This window comes from Motacilla alba, chromosome 5, assembly GCF_015832195.1.
Source record: "Motacilla alba alba isolate MOTALB_02 chromosome 5, Motacilla_alba_V1.0_pri, whole genome shotgun sequence".
Lineage (NCBI taxonomy): Eukaryota > Metazoa > Chordata > Aves > Passeriformes > Motacillidae > Motacilla > Motacilla alba.
This window is the reverse complement of record NC_052020.1, coordinates 41,374,960-41,401,578: the sequence shown is the minus strand read 5'-3', so window position 1 is coordinate 41,401,578 and position 26,619 is coordinate 41,374,960. Positions and strand designations below refer to the sequence as shown.

At 43.5% G+C, this 26,619-nt stretch overlaps 1 protein-coding gene across 28 annotated transcripts in view; it reads right to left on the bottom strand.

Moving 5' to 3' along the window:
* Window positions 1-26,619, bottom strand: part of NRXN3 (neurexin 3) — a 961,434-nt gene that overhangs the window by 340,922 nt on the left and 593,893 nt on the right. For 5 of the 28 annotated variants that reach the window (XM_038137622.1, XM_038137619.1, XM_038137623.1 and 2 more), the window contains exon 1: window positions 15,796-16,153. The exons of 21 other annotated variants lie outside the window; for them this stretch is intronic. In XM_038137622.1, the coding sequence (XP_037993550.1) occupies window positions 15,796-16,039 (244 nt within the window). In that variant the 5' untranslated portion in view covers window positions 16,040-16,153. Of the gene's footprint in view, window positions 1-15,795; window positions 16,154-26,619 lie in introns of those variants that run through there. 2 more of the 28 variants (XM_038137620.1, XM_038137621.1) reach the window with 1 other exon arrangement.

The window sequence follows — 26,619 nt, the reverse complement described above, 5'->3', positions numbered from 1 at the left end:
AGACTGAATATTGTCCCACACACCCACCTGTGAGCTCATCAAAATTATATATTCTATTTGATAACTGCCACTGAGAAACAAATTTGAAAACATCTAGTTTAGGCAGGCAAATTGATAATGAGTAGAGACATGCAAGGAGTATTCATTTATGCAAATGTGACTGCATTACAGGTGTCTGAACAAGCTATTGTAATGCATCGCATTAATGTACCAGATTGTTTATCCTAAACAACATATTGCCTAAACAGTGACTTGTTTGGGCTTCAAATTTATTTAGCTTTAAACACCCAAAAAATATGGGTACCTAACCATGATGGTGGGATAGAGGCACGGTTCAGCCTTGCTCCACCAGCAGGTTACAGATGGAAAATTCTTGGTGCAGAAATCTTTTTGTAAGAGAATCAATGACACTTTAACAAGCCCACAACTACAGCTGGGTTTGGAACAACCTACAGCGCTGGGGTATTACACAGTGGCAGTTAAAACAATATCATGACCTTATAACGGATGTATGACATTGCTCCATGTCTTTGAATGCTGTTTCTCAGAATTTCACTGGCAGCAATTTCAATTTAAGAATTCCTCTTCAATTAAAATCCCAGCTAAAGAGTCATAATACCACAAGCATTCCATTTTAAGCCTAACACTGTGCAAAGAAGCATGGTTTAGAATACTCACTTCCAGAGCCCTAGCCACCTACAGCTAAAGTCCAGAAATTTTACTCATTCCCCCTGCTGTTCAAGCCACAATGTATCAAATACAATAGAAATAACAGCAACTATTTTGGGAGCCTTCTAAATAGATTAATACTCATGTAACCCAGGCTTTCAGAATGGTTCTAATGGCATAGATGTGAGTTTTTGTCTGCATTTGTACAAATCCTTTTATGACTAGCATTGGTTGAGAATTTTCCACTGAAGGGTAATTCATCAGAAGTAAACTATTTTTAGGGATTGTTCTGTATTCAGTTTCAAATAAGTTTAGGCATTTAACAATAAGGCTTCAGGTTCCATTGAAAACACACTTTTTGTTTGGAAAGCTTAATAAATAAATACTCCAAAAATTTTAAAAATGTGATGTTTCTATACCCATGATGATTAATAGTTATAAATGAGCAAGATTTGCCCTTAGTAGACCAACCAGTATAGAAGGAAAAAATCAAAACGTAAGGAACATAAAGCCTATTCAGATCTCAAAATATAGCAACAGCTTTCAAAACAACATTTAGGTTTATACCAATAGCTCTAAATTTAACACTGTAATCTAATAAATTAAGTCAATTTAAGGCAAGAGTACTGTTACCTGTAGATCCATGGGGAGCGGTACTAGAAATGGTAATAGGCTCTCTCCCTCAGTTGAACAGAGGGAGAACTAATTATTGTCTATAGGAGATGAAGAGCTCACAGGCAGCAGGACATAAGAAGAATTACAACATACAATAAATTATTATTGCTATCCTCAGCCCTTTTAGCAGTAACAAATTTTAGTTTTTAAGATCTTTCCTTGAAACTGTTTTGAAGGACTCCCTTGAGGATCAGGGCTAATAGGTCAGAGTGGTTATTTGTGAAAAATGTTCTCCCCCTGTTAACTGGATGTTTCTATTTACTGAGTGTCTGGGTGAGTTTGCCATGGTATATAGCAGGTTTCTGTTTGCTCCAGCTTTGGTTCCATGAGGACCTTTGCGAACACTGGATGACTTTGTAACACTGATTAACAGGTTGGACCACACACGTGCTAAATCCAGGGTTCTGGACTGTTTACTGTGAGCAACGTTTTACTATGTCAACTACAGAAATCAGGCTGTCTGTGCTTGGTTTCATTTAATGAATTTTGTTTCTGGGGATGAATTTGGCAAGATTGTTGATGAAGTAGTCTAGAGTACAGGCATTGTAAGGAAGGAATGAGTTTTGGGAGAACATCTTTTAAAGACACTAGTTTTCTCGTAGAAGTTTAATGATTTTCTGTTTAAATTCCTGCATATGGTGCTAAGCCATAAGCAGATGGATACAGTGTGTGTGTGTGTGTGTGTGTGTGTGCGCACATACAGAAAATAGGTTACATTACCATTACTTTGCATCAGGTTTTTGGATGTTTCACAAAAAGACATGACCAATCTCTCTCAAGGAGTCACTGTTTAAAGTAGTTACTTGGACAGATCTCTGGATTCCTTGGAATACCCAGTTCAACAATTTCTGCTTTTTGGGGTTTTGTCCATATGGAAAAAAAAAAAAATCTTGAGTAAAATAGATGGGACAGCTCTTTGTTCTCTGTACCCTACTCTACTCACATCATAAGTTACAACAACAAACGGGAGTCCCTTCTGCCCAGGTCATAAGTTCCCTGAAATCCCTTTTCTGAAGCTGAGTCTGCCAACTGCTAGACAAATACAAGAGATCAATAAAGACTTGCATCTGAAGTTGGCACAATGTACAGGTGAGGCTGAAACTGGGATACTGAGGTCAGAGCTACTTCTTTAGCTAGGCAGGTACAGACTGTGACAGCAAGGGAGCTGCCGTGACCTGCAGCCAGCTGAGAGCATGGGGCCAACATTTGACGCAACAAATGTCTTCTGGTTTCTAATGGTGAAAGTAAGATCAGGCTGGTTATGTCTCCCAAGACTAGGAAATATTTCAACTCCCCATTACCACCAGGGAATTTAGAATATTCAAGGGTCAAGCTCTGATTTTGTCTAGAGTGACAGCAGAAGGCAGGGCTAAACCATGACCCATACCCACAAGTTGATGTTTGCAGACTCCTTGCTCAGACTACTCTGCCTCTTTCCCTGTGGGATACTCATGTGAAAGCTGCTCTCTGGGAGATTTACATTAGTTTAGATGAAAACACTGAATATAAAGGACTTATTTCTATGCACCATGGACTGTAACTGAAACACTGAGTACAGCACAGCTGCTGTTTGACACTGGACACAACAGGCTTAATGTCACAGTTTGGAGGCAGAGGAGAAAACATTTCTGGCAGCATTTAACTGGCCGAGGTTACTATTACTAGACACAAATGCAAACAAAACCAGCTTTTCTGCAAAGCAACGTGTAGTCTCTTTCTCTCTCATACACACATCATACTTCTAGTCCTCAGAAATCCATGACGTAGCTTGCTAATAGGAAGAAAAAGAGGTACAATACTGTAATTCTTGTGCAGCAAGCCGAATATTTCAGGAAGATATGGACAAGCACTGTACCAACAATCTACCGACAAACCATAATTTTTTAAGGAAAAAAAGTAATTATTTTAGACATATTAGCCCAAAATTACATGGATGGATTAATCACGATGGTCAATGCTTCCTGGTAATGTCAGACTAATCATACATGTGCCCCCCTTCCCTGTGTATATATTTCGGCAAAGAAATCCTTGACAGCAACACAACTATGCCACCACATAAGAGCAATGTGAAAAGTGCACTGGATCAGATGCCACCAGCGCCAGGATGTACTGTCAGCTTTGACTTGGTGCACAGCCACATTCAGATAACCTAAATTCTATTAACCTCCAAAGCCTGCTAGGTGCTTCCAATCAGGCACCCTGATAACCTGGACTGAAGTGACAGAAAGCAGTAAACTCTGGGATTTCTGCAGAACTCGGGCTGTTTAAATGTGGCAACAGTTTCTGACTCAGCAAACTGCTTTGCCTCTCCATGTCCCATTATCTCATCTTAGAATAAGAAATACAAAAACTGGTTGCTTGCCCTCTATCAGTGCTGTGATGGTCTAAGAAGCTGCATAAAATGCTTTGAGATGGCAATATAAAAATAGCAAAGTAAAGAGTTAGCAAATGAAGAAGACTTACTAATACAGAACAGCATATGAAATATTATAACCATGACAAAACTACAGTGAGTCCCATCCTCAGTTCTTTACAGCATAAGGTGATCACCATTTGTGAGGTCAAGGAAAAAAAAAATACAACCCTCCCTTGGGATATACAATTAAACATATCAAAGAAGTTATTTGTGTCCATCTGTAGCATCTGGCACTGGCCACAGTCGAGAGACAGAACACCAGACCAGATGGACCAGTGTCTACGGAAATTCTTATGATCTTCTGTGATTAATTTCTTCTTTCAGGTTGGACATGTCTCTTCAAATTGTGTATCAACATCTAACCAAAACTGGTGCTGACATTATCATTGATTGTATTGTGAGTTTATCTGCAGCTCAGCATTCTGGGCCAGTTTAGTCCCTTGCTTACCTCAACTCTAAAGCGGAATTTCTTTATCAGTGAATTTCTACATTCACTCACACATTTTCCAAGCCTTGTCCTCAGAGATTACTGACAGAGTCCATGACTCAACTGTAATTTGAACCAAAAATCTATTTTAGTTCCTGAATATTTGCTTCTGTAAGACTGTAGCCTACAAAACTATAGACTATAAGACTCCAAATGATTTTCTAATAGTACAGTCTTGTCCATGAACTTATAGAGCCTAGGTTTGCATGGCAGGATCCTAAAATTTTTCCACAAATTAATTTGGAATGATTGCACTGTTTTTCTGTGATTCATGCAAAGACATGCAAAGCAAGGGTGAAGTAAAACAACAAAGATAATAGAAATGTTCTCTTTTACAAGAGTCACCCGTTGCATTTTTTTTTTGTTTTTTTTGTTTGAGGACCATGTAGGTAAGAATAATAAATTATTTTTAATCCTTATTTTATTCATAAATAATTTATTTTACAAGTAATTAGAAATCATTAGCACTGCAGTATAAAATTATTACATTGCAATATGATAATACATCAGGGACTTTGTTGCCATATTTTAAGCTTCTTGACTAACTAGGAACTCTGTAAACATGGTCAAGTTCAGCTACACGAAGGCCATGGATTGAATCATGCTCTCTAGTAGGTGCTCCTGAATCCAGGAATCCAGATAGGTTATAGAAAAAGGTTGAGGTAGAATGGTTGCTCAGGCAGTGAAATGGGATAAAAGAAAGAGCTTCTGCAGATATGACTGCCTCTACATAGTATTTAGAGGGAAATACTCTCCACACAGCCCCTAGCCCTTTCCTGAACCTGAACTCAGCTCCCTTATGGACATGAACAAAGCATCACCCCAAACCTCAGCAGAAATCTAAAAACCAGACACTGCTTCTGAAGAGAAACAAGTTTCCCTAAGGAGAAATACTGCACATATCCCTATGAACACATGGAGGGGTGCCCTGGCAAAAATGCCCACTATTCAAGCACTGCATTTGAACAAACTGCTCCTCTTAGTGTCTTGTTGTATAACAGAGGAGTACAGACAGGGCAAGCACACACCCGGAGGCACCACTGCTGACTGCCATACAGCCCTGCCTTTACCTGGGCCTGTCCTAGTGACCTTCTTAGCAACACAAATAAAGCACTGCACAGATCTCCTCTTGCCAAGAAGCAGCAGAATCCACCCTTTCTCCCTCCACCAAAAAAAAAAAAAAGTGCCTTGAGTCTTTAGATTGATAGGCAATAAGTTAAATTTATTAACGTCTTGTTCTAGATATTGATAATATGACTTCCAAAAACACATGGTGAAAAAAAAGAAAAAAGAAAGCTAAATGGGTGATTCAATCATCACAGTAACTGGACTTCTGAAAAATACAGAATCCTCCAACGTCTAGATCCAAGGTCAAAAAAGTGTGTGGCTAAACGACCACTGTACATTGAACATCAGCAGCTCGGGGCTCCGCTGGACAAGATGTGTATCCCACAGCCTTCTTCAGAGCACTTGAAACTCCAGCGCACATGAAGAGCCAACAGGGCAGCCCCTTTACTGAGCTCTGATACTGTTCCTTCCTGTCCTGTTTACTTGGTGTATTTTTTCCTCTAGCTTCAAATTGCCTGTCTCTTTTCTTGAGAATTACTTGGGTCTTTAATGGCTCTCCTAATGCTTCCCTCCTTTACTTCTGATTAAAGAGAAAGAAAGAATGGGAACGAATTTACATTTCAGCTTAATTTCCATCTTCCTCCTCTTTTCTTCCTCCCCTCATCTTTCCCTTGATTGCTGAAATAACCTCAATAATTTTGTTCACAATTTTTGGTAAAATGAATTGATTGAACAGTTGCAGACAAAATCTAACTTGTGACAGAAGACAGCAACAAGGACAATAAAAGTAGAGGCTGGGGTATACAGTCAGCTTTTGGGTCATTGGTCTAAAAAATCCCCTCAGATTTCTAAAACCAGCAAAGAGAAATGCATGTCCACAATGCTCCCTCAAGCAGTAAATGAAACCATCACCAGCAGTAGGAACTGCTCTCATAAAGAAAGGACTGAAACAAAACACTGCATCTAACCACATAGTCCAGGCATTTCCCATGCTTCTAACAATGTATTCTTAGGATGAGAATCAGTATTTCTTTGCAGTACTGGCTTCCTAAAAAGGCACCCATCCTTCTCAGGACTTCTTCGAAAGAGAGCACCAGGAGCCACACCACTGTGAAGTTCCTTAAATTCCAAGGACCAAACATGCTGGCTGAAGTTTGAAGATACCTTTCCAGAACAGTGGGGAAAGAAAGTAACAACATAGTTCTCCTTTCATATGTCAGGATCTAACATGATTTTAAAAAATCATCTTATTTTTGCACTACAGCACAGAGAAACTGAATCACCTGGCAACGTATGATTCACCATCCAGTATATCAAGGTAAGCCAGGAGCAGAGCTAGGGAAAATGTTTGGGGGTTCTTATCTTCAGTTCTGCTCCATGTTGCTGAGGAAAAAACCTCTTCAGCACTGCTCATTAACAACTGGAATATGGCTTCAATGGCATCAATGAACAAATTTCTCACCAAGGAATGCACAAAAGGCTCAGGTTTTGACTGTTTTTCAAACAGTTATCAAGTATTAATTAGACCAGTAGGGGAGGCTGCTCATTTTGCCAGTGTATATTTCCTAATGATCGGGCCAGGAAAAGTAGCCAAGTATATGGCTTGTTAAGTAGAAATTAACCTGTCTGAAATATCAATTACCTGAATTGAAATAAGCTTTGATACACACCACGGGCAGAATTTGCCACCCTGCCATCTGAGCAGAATTTGCCACGTTGATTTTTGGTTACAAGATATATTCTTTTTATATGAAGCAATGCACATCAATTCTGAAGGACAGGCACCCACATTACCTTATTCTGTTCCAGCCTACTGCAATCCTGACATGTTCATAGTGCCTAGCATCAGAAAAATAAGTTACAAGGTAAATGGATGTTTGTAGGGCACAGACACTTTTTGTCTCCAGATTCTCCATGAAAAAAAAAAGTTTGAAAATAAGTTAGAAAGAATTCTCTGCTCTGTTTCTCTTCTTCAAGCCTCTATAAGGTGCTGAATACATTTCTCAAGGAAAATTAATTTCTTTGTCTTTTCATTGCCTCTAATGAACTGCCTCTGAATGCATGAGGGGACAGGAAAGAGAGCAGGCTCCACGGTGAGATAATAAAAAGTGAAAAAGCGTTCAAAGTCATCTTCCAAACTTACACTGACAGAAATATGCTGGACTGTAGACAGGGGAGCAAGATCAGGGAAACTTAGAATAGCTTTGGCATTCACTACTAAACTACAAAGAAAAGATGACATTGGGGGAGCAGAGGTCATGCTACAGGGAGGTTACACAAGCATGTGACTAGATGTAGGCCACATAAACTCAGGATCACTCTAGGTCCTATCCGGGCCACCAGCATTCCTAAACACTGTACTCAGTGAATGAAAAACTCTCCTGTGAAAGCACAGAACGTCATCATTACCAGGAGCACAATCAGAATATGAGAAAAGCTGAGATGAGCTACCATTAGACAAGTAAATCAAGAACAAATACGGGAATGAAAAAATGTCAGGTTTCAACCTACTGTTTCCACTTTGATTTCACCAGATACTAAAAGATCAATGGTGCTTGTAAGTAAGAAAACATGACTATATGACTGCAAGCTCCAAGAGTCTGGAGTGAAACTGTCCCACATAATCACCATAACTCAGGAAGTTACAAAAGATGAAGGCTTTAATGCAATACACAGGAATTCCTACATGTTAAATCAGACAGTGCAAATCTTTCTGGAGAAGAAGTCAAGTAGAGATGTTGGGAGAACCCATTTTCTATGTGTAGTCCAGTCAATGTAACACCCAAATAAAATTAATCAAGTCCATCTTTTTTTCTCCTTTTCTTTTTTCTATTTTTTTAAATCCTCTTACTCAGAAACACTTGAATTTCTTCAACAATTTCAGGTCTGTTGTATCTTTTATGTGTTCTCTGCTTTAACCACCCTGTATTTGACTTCCCAACGTTACTCAGGGAATTTCCATACTCTGCTGCTTTGTCTTCATGCTCATGGTTGAAGTCCTTATCAGAAGAGGAGGACTTCTGTGCACAGAAACATTGGTAGCTGAGACAGCAAACACGCAAAACCAGCTGGACAGAAATATTTCCAGACCTTACCCCTGTAAAGTCTCCACTGGCTGGAGTTATTAAGCAAACCAGCTGGAGCAGGAGCAGCAGGCTTCTGTGACTGCAACATCCAGCCATGACAGGAAGCCATGAAAACTCTCACTGGGCAGTGCAGCAGATGAGCAAGGAAACAAAGACGTCCAGAAAGTCAGTTCTTGTCATACAGCATGACACTAAATATTGAACTTTTTGAAAAAAATCCAAACTTCACCTCCCTGCCCCCTCCAATAATTTTATCTTCATAATTTAGAGTAATAATTTTCTAATAATTTGATTTGACTAATGCAGATTAATAATCTTCCAGTAATTTATTCTAAATTCAAAATCAAGTTCCAAGGACAGCAGAGAAACTGATTCCCTCTGAAGTTATTAAATGGAGCCTGGACTGCTGACTAAACTGATGGTACTCTCTTCCTGAGTCCTCTGGAAAACAAAGTCTTGCCTCACTCTTTACCACGTGGTATTCACAGATCTTTTTTTAGCAATATTTTTATGTCTTTCTAATTCATTCACCCTGTTCCTTGATCTTCTGCAGACACAAGACCCTCTGTAGATTGTAAAATATTTCCCCCTCTTCTGCCCTCCACCATCAAGAATGCAAAAGATAAAAGATGCAAAACTAAGAGATAATAAAGTAAACTTTAGCACTGGATCATTTTAGTAATGTCCTTTATCAGCTCCACTATTCATGCTTTGCAATCACTATAGCTCACACTAACTTCATTTTCATCTTAATACACCATACAGAAAAGCAGCCTAAATATACATCCCCAGATATAAAGCGTATAATCTGTAAACTACAGGAACAGGCAGATCATTTCCATTAGTTTCTTATGTAGCAAAAACCACAATTTACACCCAAAGCATATAATTATATTCAAATTCTAAAAGACAGTTTCAGAAGTACTTTAAATTCATAGTTTGGGGGAAAGTCACTCAGGGATATAAGTAGCTGTTTTAATGTGCAAAAACAACACAAACACACACACACACACAGAATGCAAGAAAAGTAATAGCCAAGAGTAGTGAGAGAGCCATGGTCAATCACAGGTCCCTTGTTCCAGCACCTCCCTGGAGTTTGGCATAGCCAGCACTCTGCCAAAATGCCCTCCTGCTCCTTCAGAAGCACCTGAGCTGGGATTTGGCACTAGAGCCTGTCCAGGCTTTAAAGCCATAATGTAAAACACTTATAGGATCTATGTTCAGAATTTGAAGGTGCCTTGCTTGTCCTTCAAGAAGAGATACAAGCAGGCTGCTCTTTTAAGGTTCTCTGACATCTAAAGTCCAAGAGGACTGCTGGGTTTCATTCATTTCTATGGCTCCCTGCCAGGGATCTCAAAGCTCACAGATGCACCAGAACTGCTCGCCTCACCTAGGTGAGAAAAATGGTTTTCTCTTAATTTCACAGATGAGGAAAACAAGTCAGTAAGTAAAGTAATGTCTTGTCAAGGTCGTACAACAAATCAGAGCCATCAGTCAACTGCATGTTGTCTTGTGTATAGGGGTTACTTTTTTTGCTAGTACAGCTGACCTTCCACAGTTATCAAAGACCACCAGGACAGCAAGGGCAAAAACAAACAAGAAAACCAACCAACAAACCAAAAAAAAACCAAAACAAGGCAGCCAATCAGCACAGGACTGTCATCCTGGGCAACTACAGAGAGAGCTGCTCTTGTTAAAGCACAGCGCATAGAAAAGAAAAAGAACAGAAGAGTCATCCTTTGCACTTCCCTAACAAAACTTCAAAACTTCTATTCCTTGCACTAAGAAGCTCCAGCTCTTTATTGGGTTACCTTCTGTATGGCAAACCATGGAACTTCCCCACCATCAGCTGGAGACTATTATATTCTTGTCAGTATTGCCACATTACATGACCTAGGTGCATTTTTGTCCTTCTTGTGAGACGTGTAAGGAATCTGGTGCTCCCATCAGCACAGTATATAATAATCCGGTGGCTGTCATAATACTGTTCAAGCATATATTTTCATGCCATGGCAAAAGAAGAGAAAGAAAAACAAGAAAAATAAGCCAGTATTATAAAGGAAAAAACCATATATTTTTTAATGTAGAAATATTATAAAAGGTAACATTCTCATTCTGCAGTACTGTGACTATATAGCTGATGTCACATAACCATATATTCTTTACATCAATACCTACACAAAGCATACACCAGGATTCTTCATCTGTCTTTGAAATGTAGTCACCTCTGCAGCAGAATGTGGCAGTTCCTTGAAAAGTCAGGGTTGTATTATCCAAAAGCAGAAACAATAAAGAAAAGAAACCTCTCTCCAGTCTAAAGTGCAAAGGAAATACAAGGAGGAAGAAAGCCTTCATCTAATTCTGACTAGGACTAGCATTCCCCCTTTTGCAAAATGTGCTATGAGATACTGAGCAAGCACAGCATAGCTTTCAGAGGAGGCTTTTTTACACATCTTCAGAAACTATACCTTCAGCAGTATAGGTCTGAGCAACGTTTCAAAGAGCATGGAGACATATAAATAAGACTAACAGGGTTCAACAATCATAAGATCATTGGGATCTCCTAAGAACAAGTACCAGGTGAACAGACTTTAACATCAGTCTTGGAGATCAATGCAAATTATTCCAAGTTGAGAACAGTTAATACAGTGCACAGAATGAGAAGTCAAAGCACCTGATCAGAAATTGTTTCATAGAAAAGCATGCAAAGGATAAGTCAAATAGCAACCTCATTTTGAGGAAACAGCCTTTGTACATACCAGAATTTTTCCATATTTAACTACTGAAAACTGTGCTTTCTCAGAAGAGCAACAGAGTCAGAACAGGGAGGGAAAAGCCCAGCTATAATCACTAAAAACTCCAAGTGAGTCAGTTTGGATGCTTTGATTTCTGGATAGCCAGCTTGAGATAATTTAAGGAGATTTCCTTTAAAAATAATTAATCATTGTTAACATCTCTGTGGAAGGGAATGGAAACATTCAGGCATACGCTAGCAGTAGTGTTTGCCAAAAAATGAGGCTTCATTGTTGATACAGGAATAAAGGCAAGCCACAGAAAGTAGACAGACTACTGGCTTTTCACCTTTGCAGAACTTAATTGCAACCTTAATTTCAGCTCTAAGTGAAGTTAACTCTGCTGGATCACTGACTGCTTTGTACAGAGTCATTTTTTCCGTTTTGCTAAAGCTACCAGTCTTTGCTCAAAGTAATTTCCTGGTGAAGGAGGAACGGGAAAGGTCCTGCTTTGTACAGGGGAATGGGCAGTGGCAAGGATGAGGAATCTGTTTCCTATCATAAAGAAAAGGCAGGATTGCAAGAACATAGAATCTTGAGACGAGGAATAGGTCACACTGGAGGAACAGCAAGGACATGTGTATTTTAGAAAGGGTACACTGCTAGAGCTGTGTGTGGCAGTCTTTGACACTGGTTTGCAGAATACCTGCCTATCTTATGGAAACACTCTCTTGATTTGTCCAAGCATTCACTCTCATTTGCTAATTTTAAAGAAGATATAAGAGAAGGAGATGCTTCATATAAATAACAGAACATCTAAGAATTGATTCAGGCCTGAGAGTTATACCCACAAGATCTAGTGACAGCTCACTACTAGTCCTCACAACAGACCTACACTTTTTCCTATTACTAGTGCAACAGCCCGGGCTAGCCTAGGCCCCCCAAAGTGAAAATGAAGAGAAACTATCCCGTGCCCACCATTGCTCCCACAGCTGCAGAGCAGTCCCTGCAGGCAGGGGCAATCAAGGCAACACACATCGCCTCTGAGCACCCCTGCTCCACAGCCATTAAGGACAGCCAGAGAACAAACAGCTGGAGGAGAAAAAGAGAAAGTAAATTAATTAATTCATCACTAAGACCAAACACACACAAAATCCCTTCATTTTATCTGTCAACCAGAGGCACACATTATTCATCAGCTGAGGACATGAGGATGTGGAAAGAGGGGCTGTGAAGTCGCTGCTGCAGACTCCGGTAAAGCAGCTGACCCAGCACGACACTAAACAGCCCAGGGGAGACAGGAGGATTCAGCACATGTGAACTTTCAATAAACACAGCCCCAACTTTGTTCCTCCCTCTGTTTCACAAGCCCCAAGTGAAACAAAAAGGAATCAAGGGTTTCCCTTCCTATTATTCAGGGATAAAGATTCTGCTAGTCTAGGAAGGTTCTCATATGGAAAAAAGATTTGTTCTAACTTGCTGAAGTCCCCTGCCTGGCCAGGCTCACTCCTCTGCTGACAAGGAGGTAAACCTGTTAGAAAGACTTTCTCCTTGAGAAGATGTGCTGTGCCAAGTTTTGCATTTGTACGTTGCAGCCCAGCCACTGTAAAGCACCAGCTGGGTGATTTCAGAATTAACTCCTGGAACACCAGCACAGCAGTGACTGCCAGATCTGGCTCTGGTCCTGCTCAAGGTAAACCACAAGAAGGTACTCCACTGATTTTAAAGAAGCTCTAAGACACAGGCTACAAACAACTGCTCATGAGACATTTCTTTTTCCTCTGTGCAAGATATTAATTTGCTTCTTCAAACAGATTGAAATCCACTGGGATGTAGGAGAAAAAAAGGAAAATATGCTTAAATACAAGACTGTGTCCCAGCGGTCAGCACTGTGGGGCTGGAAGACAACACAGCAGGGTGGCCATGATCCTCATCTGATTCCTTCCAAAACCAGTATAAATGTAGCCACCCAGCACAGCAGCAATCAGAATGAATTTCTTATTTCTCTATAGAAAAAGCAAATAATCAAAATCCCAGGAAACACAGGGAGTGCACAGCCTCCTTGGAATCTGACTCCTCAGTGCTGTTACAGATCCAAGTTCCAAGGGCCTCTGTTGTGCAACAGTGAAAGAACACACAAAAATAAACCATGCATGTTTCCAAGACCATCTGTCTTTGTGGTCTCTTCTTTCTCCCTCTCTCTCACTCTGTCCATCCCATTCACCCCCTTATTCATGGCCAAAGGAGGTTTTTATGATAGCTTTGCTACAAGGCATGATGAGGAAATTAAAAAAAAAACCCAAAAAACAAAGCAACAACAACACCAAAAAAAAAAATCCCACAAAAACCCAAACAACTCACACTGACTTATGCATTATCCTGAGCTCCCTGAGTTCTCTATTTCCCTTGATTCCTTTCTGCAATGGGGACACCAAAAATGCCTTTTTCTCACTGAAGTTGATAACTGCTTTTGATCCTGAATCTTAAATGAGTCTTTGCTTGACTTTCAGGGCAGATGGAAAAGCCATCAAGGAGAAAAGAGCCATCCTTCTTGACCAGGAAACACCCTGTAGACTCTCACACAGACTACTGCCTGACTTTAACAGCAAAGCCAAACACTATCACATTTTTGACATCCTTTTCTCCTTTCCTCACAACTGACCTACAAGCCAGACTTTGCTATCACCTTTCATCACAGAACTAAGCTACAAAAGCTGGGGTGTTGCAAACCTTTTGGGGCAGTGACTGGCTATTCCCTCATATTTCTTGCCTTAGCACAACAGGGACTCTCTCACATGGTCCTCAAGCATTGCTGCAAATAACAGAACTCCTGCTGCTAGTGATTAATAACCCATAACTGAGTTTCACATGGGTGGTGCTTAACAGATGGTCTTGATGTCTGGCATGGCATTGATTCCCTTCCCATGTGGGGCCTGAATGTTTCTCTTGCATTTTAGGATGGATGTGAACTTTGGAGCAGAAGTGGGAGTTTGATAGGCTGAAAGGATAGTGCCACTTGTGTCTGCAGAAATGGCTGAACACCTCCCACTCAACCTACTGCACCCAGCGCCACTTCAGTCCTGAGCCCGAGCCTCTGCAGCACGGTGCTATTCTGCAGTGCCCTGGGCTCCCCCTCCCGCACTGCCAGAGCATCGACGACCTACCTTGCAGAGCTCCCTGTCACCCTCTTCCAATGCCCTCCAGCAGCTCTGGCAGAGCGCCTCCTGCCAGCACAGCCCTGCTCTGCTGGTGCTCAGCTGTGACCTGCAGCATCTGCCTCCTGGCTGTGTTCCTGAGCCCTTTCCCTCTCCAACACACCTCGGCTCAGACCTGCAATACTGAGCTTCTTCTACAGGTCTGCCAACGTACCAAGAGATTTCACTGGAGATCCATTCAAGGCTGTGCCATTTGAACCCTTCAGACTGCTCTGCTGGTCGTCTGAACACTTATCTGGAGGGCTCCAGGTTTCAATATCCTCATAACCCTGACAGAGCCCTGCCAGCTCCTCATAGTCTCTGCTGCAGCCATGTCATGCGGCACCAACTGTGCCAGTGCTCTTCCTTCCTTCCCTTCCCTCTCCTTCAAAGTGTTCCTATGCCTCATTTCTGATACTGGTTCTTCTTCTTCTGGCCCTGCACAAATGTGAATCTCTAGGTGAATACTTCTATGATGGAAGGACAGACCTGACCCTGACCTGCAGCCCTGGAGGGAAAGGGCCAGGCCTTGGCCCACCTGCCTCTCCCAGCTGATATGACTGAAAACAGAAGCTAAGGGACAAGGACAGCAGACAGGATAAGGTGGAGATGAGAAAAAGCCCCCATGTCAGACGGGCCTAGGCCAACTCCTCTCAGGGTGGGGAGACTTGAGAGAGCTGGTTCAGAGGCTGTGTAGGTCCAGCTGCTGAGCATTGCTCAGCATTTCAGGGGCACGATGCTGGCCCTCGCTCTCTCTTGGCATCTCTCAGATACCCTCTTCCCCTCCTCCCTTGATACCAGAGTGAAAACCTACTCCCTATTATTTCCTACCCCAGGATTTCCCAGGAAGACACTACCAGATACCAAGCAGGAAGCCAGGAGCAGGAATGAGACCTCGCCTTTTCCTTTGTACGCCCCTTTCTATCCTCACCCAGGAATGCTGCGAGCGCGCAGGCAGGGGAGGAGCGGCGGCGGCAATTCCCCAAGCTCCCGGCTGGCCCTCCCGCAGCTGGGCGACCGGGAAACGAGGGTGGCCGGCGGGGGAGACGCGCTGCTGCAGTGACCGTGTCAGCCGCTACAAGCCAGGGAGTTAGTGATTCCCCGTCGCAGGATCCCGGCGGGACAGGAGCGGATGCCCTTCCGCCGTCCCGAGCTGTTCGGCGCTGCCGTCTGGCACGGAGCGACCCGAGCCCGTCCCGGCCCCCACCCTCCGTCCGGCTGGACCACAGCGGCCGGAGAAGTGGGCTCTCGAAGCGGTGCGTCCTCAGCCCTAGGCTCGGCTCGGCTCGGCTCGGCTCGGCTCAGCTCGGGGACAGGGGAAGAGCGGAGGGTTAATGGGGAGGGGGCAGAAATATGAGGGGCAGGGAGGACCCCCCTCCCCCGGAGACACAGCCATCGTCCCTGCTCCCCCTCTGCTGCTCCAACTGCTCTGCAAAAAGCTTAGAAAGAAACAAGAGTGGGAACCCACCGTGTCCTCCTCGGAGGGAGACAGGGGAGCGGTAGATAGAGATAGGCACAGAGTGGTGCTTGCTGCCGTGGAAGTGATGCTCATACTGAGCCTGAGAAACAGACGAGGAAGAGGAGGCAGAAGAAGCCACGTTAGAGGAACTCCACACAGAGCTGACGATACATCCCCAAAAGAGGGAGCACATCCACAGGGTCCAGGCGGGGCGGCGTCCCGGGCAAATGCTGGGGTCTATTCTCAGGTGCATGGTCAAGGCACAAGACACCTACAGACGGGCAGTCTGAATTCCAGCCGGGGAGAGAGAATAACGTTCATGATGCCAGGGGACCCATGCTAGCAGAAAGGAGAGTCGCTTCCGAGGCTATAGGGGTGTGCGTGTGTGCTCAAGAAGAAAAGAGACAGTGTGTGCGCGAGAGAGCGAGTGCTAGCGGGGAAGGGGAGGGATGGGGGAAGGTTAGTAACCACACAGAGACGAATAAGACGCGCCGTTTCCCAGGGCTGGATCTACTGTGGCAGGAACCCCGCGGCCGTACCGAGCCTCCAGGAGCGCGCAGGAAAGCCGCACATGTCCGCACGAGGGTCCTGTTCAGGTTCCTCCAGGATCACGGGGTCCTTGAGGACTTTTCCCTGCCTGCGATTCCTGTCTCTCACTTTGCTGAGAGGGACTATTAAAAACGAAAAAGAAGAAATAAGCCAGGGACCCCAGGTAAATTTTGGATTTTGTTTTCTTTTTAATCCCAATTCCGGGGGGTTTCTCTTGCTTCTCCACTAGCAAGTGTTGCAATGCAGAACTGCTAGGACACGCACACGCGCGCACACACACACACACATTGCAATCTAGATTGTCATCCTCCTTCCACCGAATCCGGGCGACCGAGGGCTCAAGCCGATTAACCCTGCGCAGCCGTCGAGCGCATCGCCAGGTCCTCCCGGGCGGGCGGGCGCGTTGGAGCAGCCGGGGCGGGCGGCGCGGAGCGGGCGCGGAGCGAGCGGAGCCGGGGCTGCGGGCGGGCGGGCGGCCGGCGCCAAGTGCGGCCAACTCGGCGGCGCAGGTGAAGCGCAGCCGGGGCGGCCGGGGAAGCGGCTCCGCCAATGGGCGAGCCGCATGCAAATGTCCCGGCGCCGGCGAGCCAATGGGAGCGGCGGCAGCGCTGCGCAGAGGGACCGGCTGGCTCCGGAGGGGCGGGGCCGGGCGCGGCACCGCCCCCGCCATTCATGCGCCCGTGCGGTCCCGCGCGCCCCCGGGAACGCCCGGCTCCGGAGCCGCCACACCGGGAACCCGAGCCCGGCAGCCGCCGCACCGGGAACGGCCGGCTCCGGAGCCGCCACACCGGGAACCCGAGCCCAGCAGCCGCCGCACCGGGAACGGCCGGCTCCGGAGCCGCCACACCGGGAACCCGAGCCCAGCAGCCGCCGCACCGGGAACGGCCGGCTCCGGAGCCGCCACACCGGGAACCGGAGCCCAGCGGCCCCTGGCCAAACCGCCCACACCGACCATGCGGGGACGGGATCTCCTCCCCTGCCGCCGTCCCGCTGCGCCTCGGGGGCAGCCGGTGCGGGGAGCCCTTGGCCGCGGCGCGGGAATGGACGCGCTGAAGTGACACCGTCCCGCCGCGCCGCCTGTCCCAGGGCTCGTCCTGCGGCCGCACCTGCTCTGGAGCAAACGAAGAAGCAGGAACGATCGTGCTCTTTAAAACTCCCTACGGCTCTTACAGATTTTTTTTTTTTTTAATTTTAAGACTCCTGCAACAATAGGTCTAGTCCAAGCAGGAGTATTTGCACTTAATCCTCGGAGAGTGAGGAATGCAGCCGGAGTTTGAAGCCCATAAATTAATAAACAAATGCAGTAGCTTTATCTAGTAATTTACTGCCTATCAATTTGCATGGCAAAAATCCCCAGCCACGCTGGAGGAGGCAAGCACCAGGAGTGAAGTGACTTACACAAGATCGCTCAGGGAGTCAATAAGGAGCTTTAGGAAAGGAGCCAGCCAGCCCCAGGATTCACCTTGCACTGCACTGCCTCCTTCCCTTTCATTTATTCATACAAACGAATAAATTGTTTATGACTGTAAGTTTTCTTGTTTTCCCCTCTAGAACCGTGTTTGTAGGTGTGCACGCATGCGCCTCTGAAGCCTGCTGTTTGACTCAAGAGTTTCCCTAACGCTGAGGTGCACTGTTTTCAGTCATTGATCTCAATTTGGTACAACGTGTCAGTAACTTGTAATGATCAGCCTGAGTTGCACACCTAATACTATTAGTTGAGCCTGATATGCTTGTAATTTATTTTCTAGTAACTTATAGTATAAGTGATCTAAATCAGGGACTAAAGCATCCAGAAATGCTTTGCTGTTTTGCTGGGTTTAATCAGTGGTTGTGAAAAACAAGAATATTATCTTCATATTTATCTCACATCTGCCACCTAAGAATCTCAGAGTGCTTTCAAATCTTTTATTAATGAAGCCATTTAACAGCTTTAGGTATTACTTTGCCATTCTGTAGATAAGGAAACAGAGGCTCAGTCATGTTGAGCCAGTGAGTGACTGATAGACATGGGAACTGAACAGACACTGAGATTCTCCCTCCCAAGCAGTACATGCTGTTATTGTAAACCATTTGACTGATTTGGTGGCCCTTATGCTAGCCTTAAAGCGTGAATATCAGCTTTCCTGACAATGGGACACACAGGTGGAGACAGGACTGAGTAACCTGCAGGGCAGGTGCCTCCTGGATGGCAAGTTTGCAGTGCCATACAGAGGGCACAGAGCAGTTCTATCTGCGCAAGACAACTTTTCCTGGCCTTGAGCTTTGTTGAGGAAACTGAAGTTGCTGCCATATATGTGGTGGGATACCCAGGAGGATGCTGTCTTGTGGAAAAGAAGCTCCCTGCTGCTAATTACTTGGGGGAAGGGGGGAATATAACCTGCATAACACCCTTGAAGGGCTGCTGACCCATGAGTCAGCACCCTTGAATCCCTCATCACAGAAGTCTTAATTTTCACACAGTCCACAGACAAAGTACTCTGGAAAATTTATTGTGTAGTTCAGCTGTAGGGACCCTGATTTAGGGGAAGAGGAGAAGGACGTGTATTATATATGCATCACCGAGTAGCTGATTCGTAAAATAAAAGAAATTGGAATGAGTTTCAGACCCAGATAATTATAAACAATGCAACAAATATCTGCCTCCCATCATTTTACTTTCTGTTTTCTCTGGCTACAGCATTACAAAAAGGACAGAATGTATCACAAATTACAGGATCAGTCAAAGGGGCTACAGGTGCTACACGTTTAAACATTGAGGACTCAGTGGTGCTTTTCCAGGAGGCAGGGGTGGAAAATTGATTACTTCGTGTGGAAAATATATATGTTTTAGAAAGTGCAATTCTAGAGATAAGAGCAGGGGAACTGCATGGATACACACCTTGCCCCTGTCCTGCAACTATTTGCCCTGTTACTGAAAAAGAAGAAAACAGAAGAGGTTATTTCTTTAACTAAACTGTGGTAGCATCCTTCAGCTTTTAATTCCCCTTCAACAGCCCACATCCTTCTCTCCATACTCAATCCCCTGTTCATGCTGGCCACCATCCTCTTGGGTTGCTGTGGGAGGCAGAGCCCTCAATGGACAATAAATTACCAAGCTCAAAAACAAATCACTGATCCTTTTCCTCATTCAGTCTGCCACCAATCCTTCCCCACATACAGAGGTACCACCTTAGGTGCTGCTAGGACATACAAAGGTGAGCATCACTTCAGACTGCCCTGGCCAGAAACAGACAATGCCTGGACAGTCCATGAACAGGAGAAATAGAGTGGCTGTGTATTGGCCCTCTGATGGGGATTTGCTCTACATTCTGCCTACCAACCTTCCTCTGCTGGAAACCAGTGGGTAAACTGCCTTAGGCAAAAATGAGAAGGGCCAAGAAAACCAAACTCTAGGAGTTTAACACCATAAAAATAAATAATGAAAAAAGGGAAAACCTGTGAAGCTAGCAATAAATACATCACAGGATTCTGGTGACACCGTAAAGTACTGGAACTTCACTCTGCCTTGCTTTATGAGATGTCAGTGGATGTATTTACTGCCCTGTGGTTCACAGGTGACTCATTTATTTAGCAGTACCACTGCAGGAAAAGGGCAGATTTCAATTGCAGTTTTCCTCTTGGGTGGCAAGGGGAAGTTTATAGTCAGAAGTGACGCTTCAATGTTATTCCCATTAGATTTACTTCAGAAGAGGCTGGCTTCGTTGTATTCATATTAGTTTATTTGATCTTGGTAAACATAGAATCTTTCTAAATGCTCTTGTGTCTTCAGAACCAAGATGGAATCCCTTAAAAAATAATGGTTTCCATGATATGTTGTGCCCTACAGACATGAGAAAAGTCTTTTTCCTATACAGCTGTTTCTTCTACTAAAAGAGCAGAGGTCCACTATAATCCTCAGAAATGAGAAATAATAAAGCAATTGTTTCTGAGTTTTAGAATCCCAGAAAGAGATCCAGTCATCTTCAAGCCCAGAAAGAGCTTGTACTCCACCTTATTTAAAGGAGCAAGTACAACTTTCTCTATGTTTCCTATTAAATATTAGCTGTTAATTACTTTACTGTGCAGAACTGAAAAAATCCGTGCTGCTGTAAAATCACAGATCTTTTAAACTGGATCCAGTGGGGAAACTCGATTAGCATTTATCAGTACAGGGTGCCTGCAAGAGAGAGGACAGCTTTGCCTCCACCAGTAGAAGCTAACAAGGGTACAGTGTTAGTCAGTGCTTTGGTATATAATAAGGTTAAGAGAATAAGGTCAGCTAGAACAGCCTGTCACCCAAAAGCTTTTCTCAGACTGAACTGCTTCTCTCAAGGTTCAAAACAGTTCCATTACTTTTTTAATGTGCTTTTCCAAAAACAAGAAGGAGGATGAAAACAGGTCATACATATGACGTTAAAATACAGTTTTAAATAAACTAAACTAAAGTAAACCAAAGGGAACGCATGCTGTAGAGAGCTTAGGACTGGCATATAGACACCTTTGTCTTTAGCAAGCTACTTCAAATTCTGCTGACAACAGCAACAACCAAAAATCTGGTAAATTCCTCAGCACTGCTGGCAGAATTAACTGCTCTGACACTAGTCCCTGGTGCCCCACTGTCCTTGTCATCACTGTCTCTCTGCAGGCAGCCTCAAGAGGCAGGACCCAGCAGCACCAAAAAATTATCAGTGTTTGCTCATCCAGAGCGAAAGGGGAGGGTTCTCCAGGACAGGGCTGAAAAGTACGCACACAGCTGCTGTTATGCAGTACTTTTTCTTGTGTGCAGTACTTTTTCTTGCATATAACCAAGTTGCTGCAGTGTCTGTAGTTCTCAGTTTTATTCTGTATCTGGGGAAAAAAAAAAAAAAGGAAAACAAAACAACTTTTCTCAGGGCTTGTGTGCTTTCCTTTAAGAACGAGTAAGTCCAGTTATCCACAGAAGTTGAGGCATATGCCTCTCATGTTACCAGTAACAAAGGTCAGGTATTCTCCTTTCTGCTCAGCTCCAAGGGACCACAGATTGCCAAAAGCAATTAATATAGAAGCTATAGAGCTTAGTTTTGTTCTCATTTATGTCAGGGTGAATAAACTCAACAGAGCCAGTAGATTGACATCAGTGAAGGGACATCTGACCCTTGGTGCTCATTTGTGAGAAGAAAAATGCAAGTTGATTACAACCAGGTAGTCTGGGCTAGCACTAAGTTAGCCAAAAGCGATGGTAACCACTGAGACACAAATTCAGTTCTATCAAACATCCAATTTAAGGGCCAAAAATCTCAAAAAGTTCAGCCTTTCTGACACAGCTAGAGTCCTATGTTGGTGGAAATAAGCAAGAACAAGTGCATGGGCATACAAATACAGCAACATATATCTTTTTGATAAGCATTAATCAACTATAATTGCCAAAGAGGCAATGTCAGGATTTGCTAATGCAAACTGACAATAACATGTTAAAATTGCCTGTTTGCTGGATAATGTGTAAAGGATGATCCACAGTACTCAGCACTATGCAAACGAACACAAGCTGAGAGTCCCTTCCCTGGAGAGATTACAGATTTGCTGGAAAGGCATGAGCCAACATATGTCAGAACAGCTTTATGAGCAAACAGTGTCTTTTTTTGGCCAAAGTCTGCTAGTCTGCAAACCTATGAGAATGAAAGGCACTGGCAATTGTGCCTTGACACAGGAGTGTCTGGTCCATACTTTCAGCCCTGAGGATGGGAATCCTTCACTCCCTCATCCCTGGGAATTTTCCTTCACAGAATATGCTGCAGAGATACCCCTAACCACCCGCACAAAACACCAGCAAGCATCCTCTCTCCAAAACCTGCCTCAAAAATTAGGACAAAATCCTTCCCACACCTCAGACCTCTACCAGATCAGCAATTATGAATGGGATTTGTATTAAATAAAGGATACCCAAGTTTAGTTTATTTCAATCATCATAAAGAGGTTCTGTTATTCAAGTATCAACCCTCTCCCCCTTCTGTCTCACCAAAACTTTAGTCCCTGCCTCTGGGGTACTTTATCAAAGTGGGCTAAGCAGGCTCTGGTCTGCCCTTCAGCCATGTGCTGACAGGCAGACTGTCATCTCACAAGAGAAAACCGATCTGTGGCTGCAGAGCTTTTTCCTCCAGGAAGGTTGGAATTGCATCTATCTCTTACTCTCAGTAAAAGCTGGGCTCAATGGCAGCTGCTCAAAGCTTGTCAGGCAGAGAAACAGAACCTGCTTGGACTTCTTGTATCCCTTTCAGCAATGTGACTTTTGGTCAAAGGTTTGTTCAGGCTCAGAAAGATTCTAGAAACTAAAAGACTAGCTGAGTTTGAAAAAAATCAGAGTTGCCCACTGCTTGACCTTAGATAATTTTTGAATCACCAATGAAGAAAAAGAGCCAAACAGTTTAATTTTCTGATGTTTCTTTCACAGAATTCACACTTCTACTACCTAAGTTTCACTAAGTATATCAGTATAAAATGGTAATGACCTGTAGAACTGATTTCCATCATTCTTGACAGTCCCCTCTTACACATCTGTGATTAGCCTGATTTTATGTTGAACAAAATTCATCTCTAGCCTAACTCCTAGGAACTGATACTATGGATGTATGTGGCTACTATGTTTATGGAAACAAAAAGATATGTGTACCTTTTTATTTTTGGAATCAGTGTTGGCAAGCCTAAGGTGAAGGGGAACAGCCTGTTTCCAGCCTAGGTGTGAGCCCTGCCTGGGATAACACACTGCTGGGATCCCTTGCCTTCAGAGACTCTCACAGCAGCAAGAGGTTAGATGCACCAGCAGATCACAGATGTTGCCTACTGAAATTGTGTCTGTATCTGTTCCGCAGATCTAGATCTGGAAGGTCTGCAAGCCATGCTTTACTCATTAGGGCAAATATTAGCACTGCAGAACTAAGATCTGTGTCACAAATTCTTAGTGTGAACAGCTGGGAAATTATTTTTAAGAGTTCTAAGTTCTAAAATTTAAATAGGACCTGAAAGACTGAAGTAGAAAGACATAGAGACTAGATGGAGCTAAAATACCTGCTGAGATAAATAGGGAACTATTTTAATTTTACCCATGAAAGCAGAAAGACGACTTATTTTTCCTTTTGCACTCAAAGAAATCTTGTCTGACACAGAAAGGAAAAGCTGGAAAAACTGTTGCTCCTTTAAACTGACATCTGTACTAGTGAAAAGTGAGCTGTCTAATATGCACTGTGCATGGGATCCCCTCTGCTTCTCTCTTCCATTTATCATCTTTGCCTGGCTTTTGCCTGTAATCACCTGTTCCAACTCACAGCAATAACTTCCAGGTGACTGCTGTTTGCTGTGGTCATCCAGCCACCAAAAAAAAAATTAAAAGCAAGGAAAGATATGGGGGGAAAACCTTTCAATGCCACGAGTGTCTCACCCTGACAAAGAGCGAGCTGATTCCAGCGGCCAAGCCTCCTTGCGTGGGAGCTGCTGGTAGGTGTAATTTCCTAAGATGTACACCTTGTCAGAGTGCAGGAGATGAAAAGAAATAGAAGGTCAGAGCAGCCAAAGCTAAAAATTTGAAGGACTAAAGAAGACACTGTGGGGAACAACTCTTCTGCTTTTAACTCTGAAAGAGCCCATTCTGCAAGGTCTGTGTCAAATTACTTATTGGCTAGGGTGCAACAAACAAGAAGCTGTTAGGTGGCCTTCTCCGTGCCCAAAGCTGTTTTTACAGGGGTGCCTGTGCTACATGACCTGCACAGGGTAGTACAAGCATACAGTCCAATTGCTCTCACCCACAATGGAAATGAACTTTTCCCCTGCAAGTAACTAGGCTCATAATAGACTAGACAGACAGGTACCTTAAGAGGCTATATTGTCCCTGCCTCCACCAAAGCAGTATAAACTTTGCCTAAAACACTTTTGCTGATGTCCAAAGTGTAATGAGGAAGAATCAATTCTCTGGAAGCAATATATACCAGTGTTGAACTTTATCAATTTTTTTTTTTTCTTCCTTCTCACAAATCTGCCATAGTCAAAGAAGTCACATGTGACAGCTATGAATTACAAATGCATTGACCAGGATATAATTAATCTTAGCTTTCCTTCTGCCCAGGTATAAACATACCAAAATATTGTAACTAACAGCAGTATATAATATATTGCAACACTCTGATGGTACATATGAGCATCTCATTAAGTATATGAGCAACGTGACCACCACACAGACAAACAAGACATAGTTATTTGATCATAGGAGACATCCAGGCAACAAAAAGTTGCAACAAAGGGCAAGATAAGCATAAAGGATGCAAACAGACAGGCATCCTGCTAACACACAAGAAGCATGTCTAGGGGAAAAAAAAAGAACAGGAGAAGCAGCACTGTTGGCAATTGAAGATCCCGTTTTTGGGAGACCAAAATAGCATTAAAGAATCAAGCACGTAAAGGGTAATTGGATATGGAAGATGACAAGCCAGCATCACTTTCAACTTCTCTCATCCTTCTCTACTTCTCACTTCTTCTGCAGCTAAAGCAACCAAGAACTGTAGCTGTCAGTGCTAAGTGTAGAGAATCAGCTCTGTGGCACTCTATAGTTACGGTTAATTTAGGACATACATGTTAAAGAATAACAGTTCTGTAGTTTTGTATATAAAGCAATAATTAATGACAATATTTGAGAATTACCCATTGGCATAAAGTTGCTACTCAATGAGTTCAGTAAAGTTGCTACTCAATGAGTTCAGTAAAGTTTTGGTTTAAAGCCCAAAACTGGTCTGATTTACTAGTGTTCTATACATTCCCTTCCTAGCAATCTGTAATTCCCCAACATACACATACACACACATTTTCAGTTGCAATATTGAGGTGTTATTTCTTCTCTGTCATACAAGAAAGATTATTTCCTTCCTCTTTACCGATACTATTTACATATTTGAAGACTTCTGCTATTTCCCTCCTCCCTAGACAAGGACATTTGGTCTATTGTTCCTTAGAAATCTATGGGGTTTAGACTCTGCTCATTATTGCTGGTTTCCGATAGACTTTTTCAAAGTATCTACATTTTTCTTGAAGTGCAATGTCCCAGACTGGATGCAGTCCTTCAGATAAAGTCTGGTGAGCACTGCATACATAAGAATAATTATTTCACTTATCTTATTGATGATACTCCTGTTTACATTCCCTATGAGGTGTTTGCCCCTCTTGCACAGAAGCAGAGCTCATATTAGCACCCTGCTAGCTACTCCCAGTTAAATAGTTTGTAATATGGAAAACACCACTAAGCCCTGGTCCACAGGCTCCTAGGCCTTTTGCACTGAGATTTTTAAAAGGTTTTGCGACTTTCAGAAAGTGCAGCCTAGGTCACTGCAGTATTATGCTGAGATGAGTAGTTACACAGCATCAACTACCTGTTCCCTGCTGATGTATGTAATACTTCCAAGGACAGGCCCTGGCTTCAAGGCATGCAATGCTCCCACACAAACAAAGCAAGGAGCTGGAAGCAGAATACACTCTGGGTCCATTTGCAGCAACTGATCAGGGACCTTACTGGGATACTCCAGCAGAGAGTTTCAACAAAAGCACAATAGTGAGAATAAGGACACAAACTGCTTTAAAAACATCTCTGTCCTTGTGAAGCACCTGCCTTCTCCTGTCATTCCCCAGGGTCTCAAACTCCACCTCCACAAGCTTCCCGAGAACTGCAGGTCTCCTGAGGCCCCATCAGTTTCCTTGACTTGTCATATCCTCCAACTCACATGTAATTCAAAGAGCGTTCATATATTCACATGGATGCAAAAAGCCAACTTCCTCAAACTGAACACTTCCCTTTGCCCAGCACCCTAGTCTTTCAGCAAAGTGGGAGGGAAAGCACCCCACAGCAACAAAATTCCACTGAAGCTGCAAACACTACCAGAGCAAGTACATTTACCAGAGTACAAGGACTTTAAGGACCAGGCAGCCATGAAAACTGGGACATGGGATCAAAGGGAAGGAGTAGCAAACTCCCTCAATGATAGTCTGTATATGACGGATTAGGCATGAACTGCTACCAACATGGATGTACTATCTATTGCATAGAGCCAACAAAAAATCCAGCTACTCATTGTAAAGGGCCAAGGAAAAAACTAAAAACAGCAATGCAGGTGTTACACTTAGATGCATACAAACACATGTGCATGCACAAGAGCACACACATTTCTGCTCTGCTCTCTCCTCTGTAGCCTCTTTATCTCCTCCCCAGCCCATCAGCCCAGGACAGCTACAGAAGAAAAAAAAAAAAAAAAGGGAAAATAGCAAAATGCCTGGCATAACCTGTAGAGGGAACTC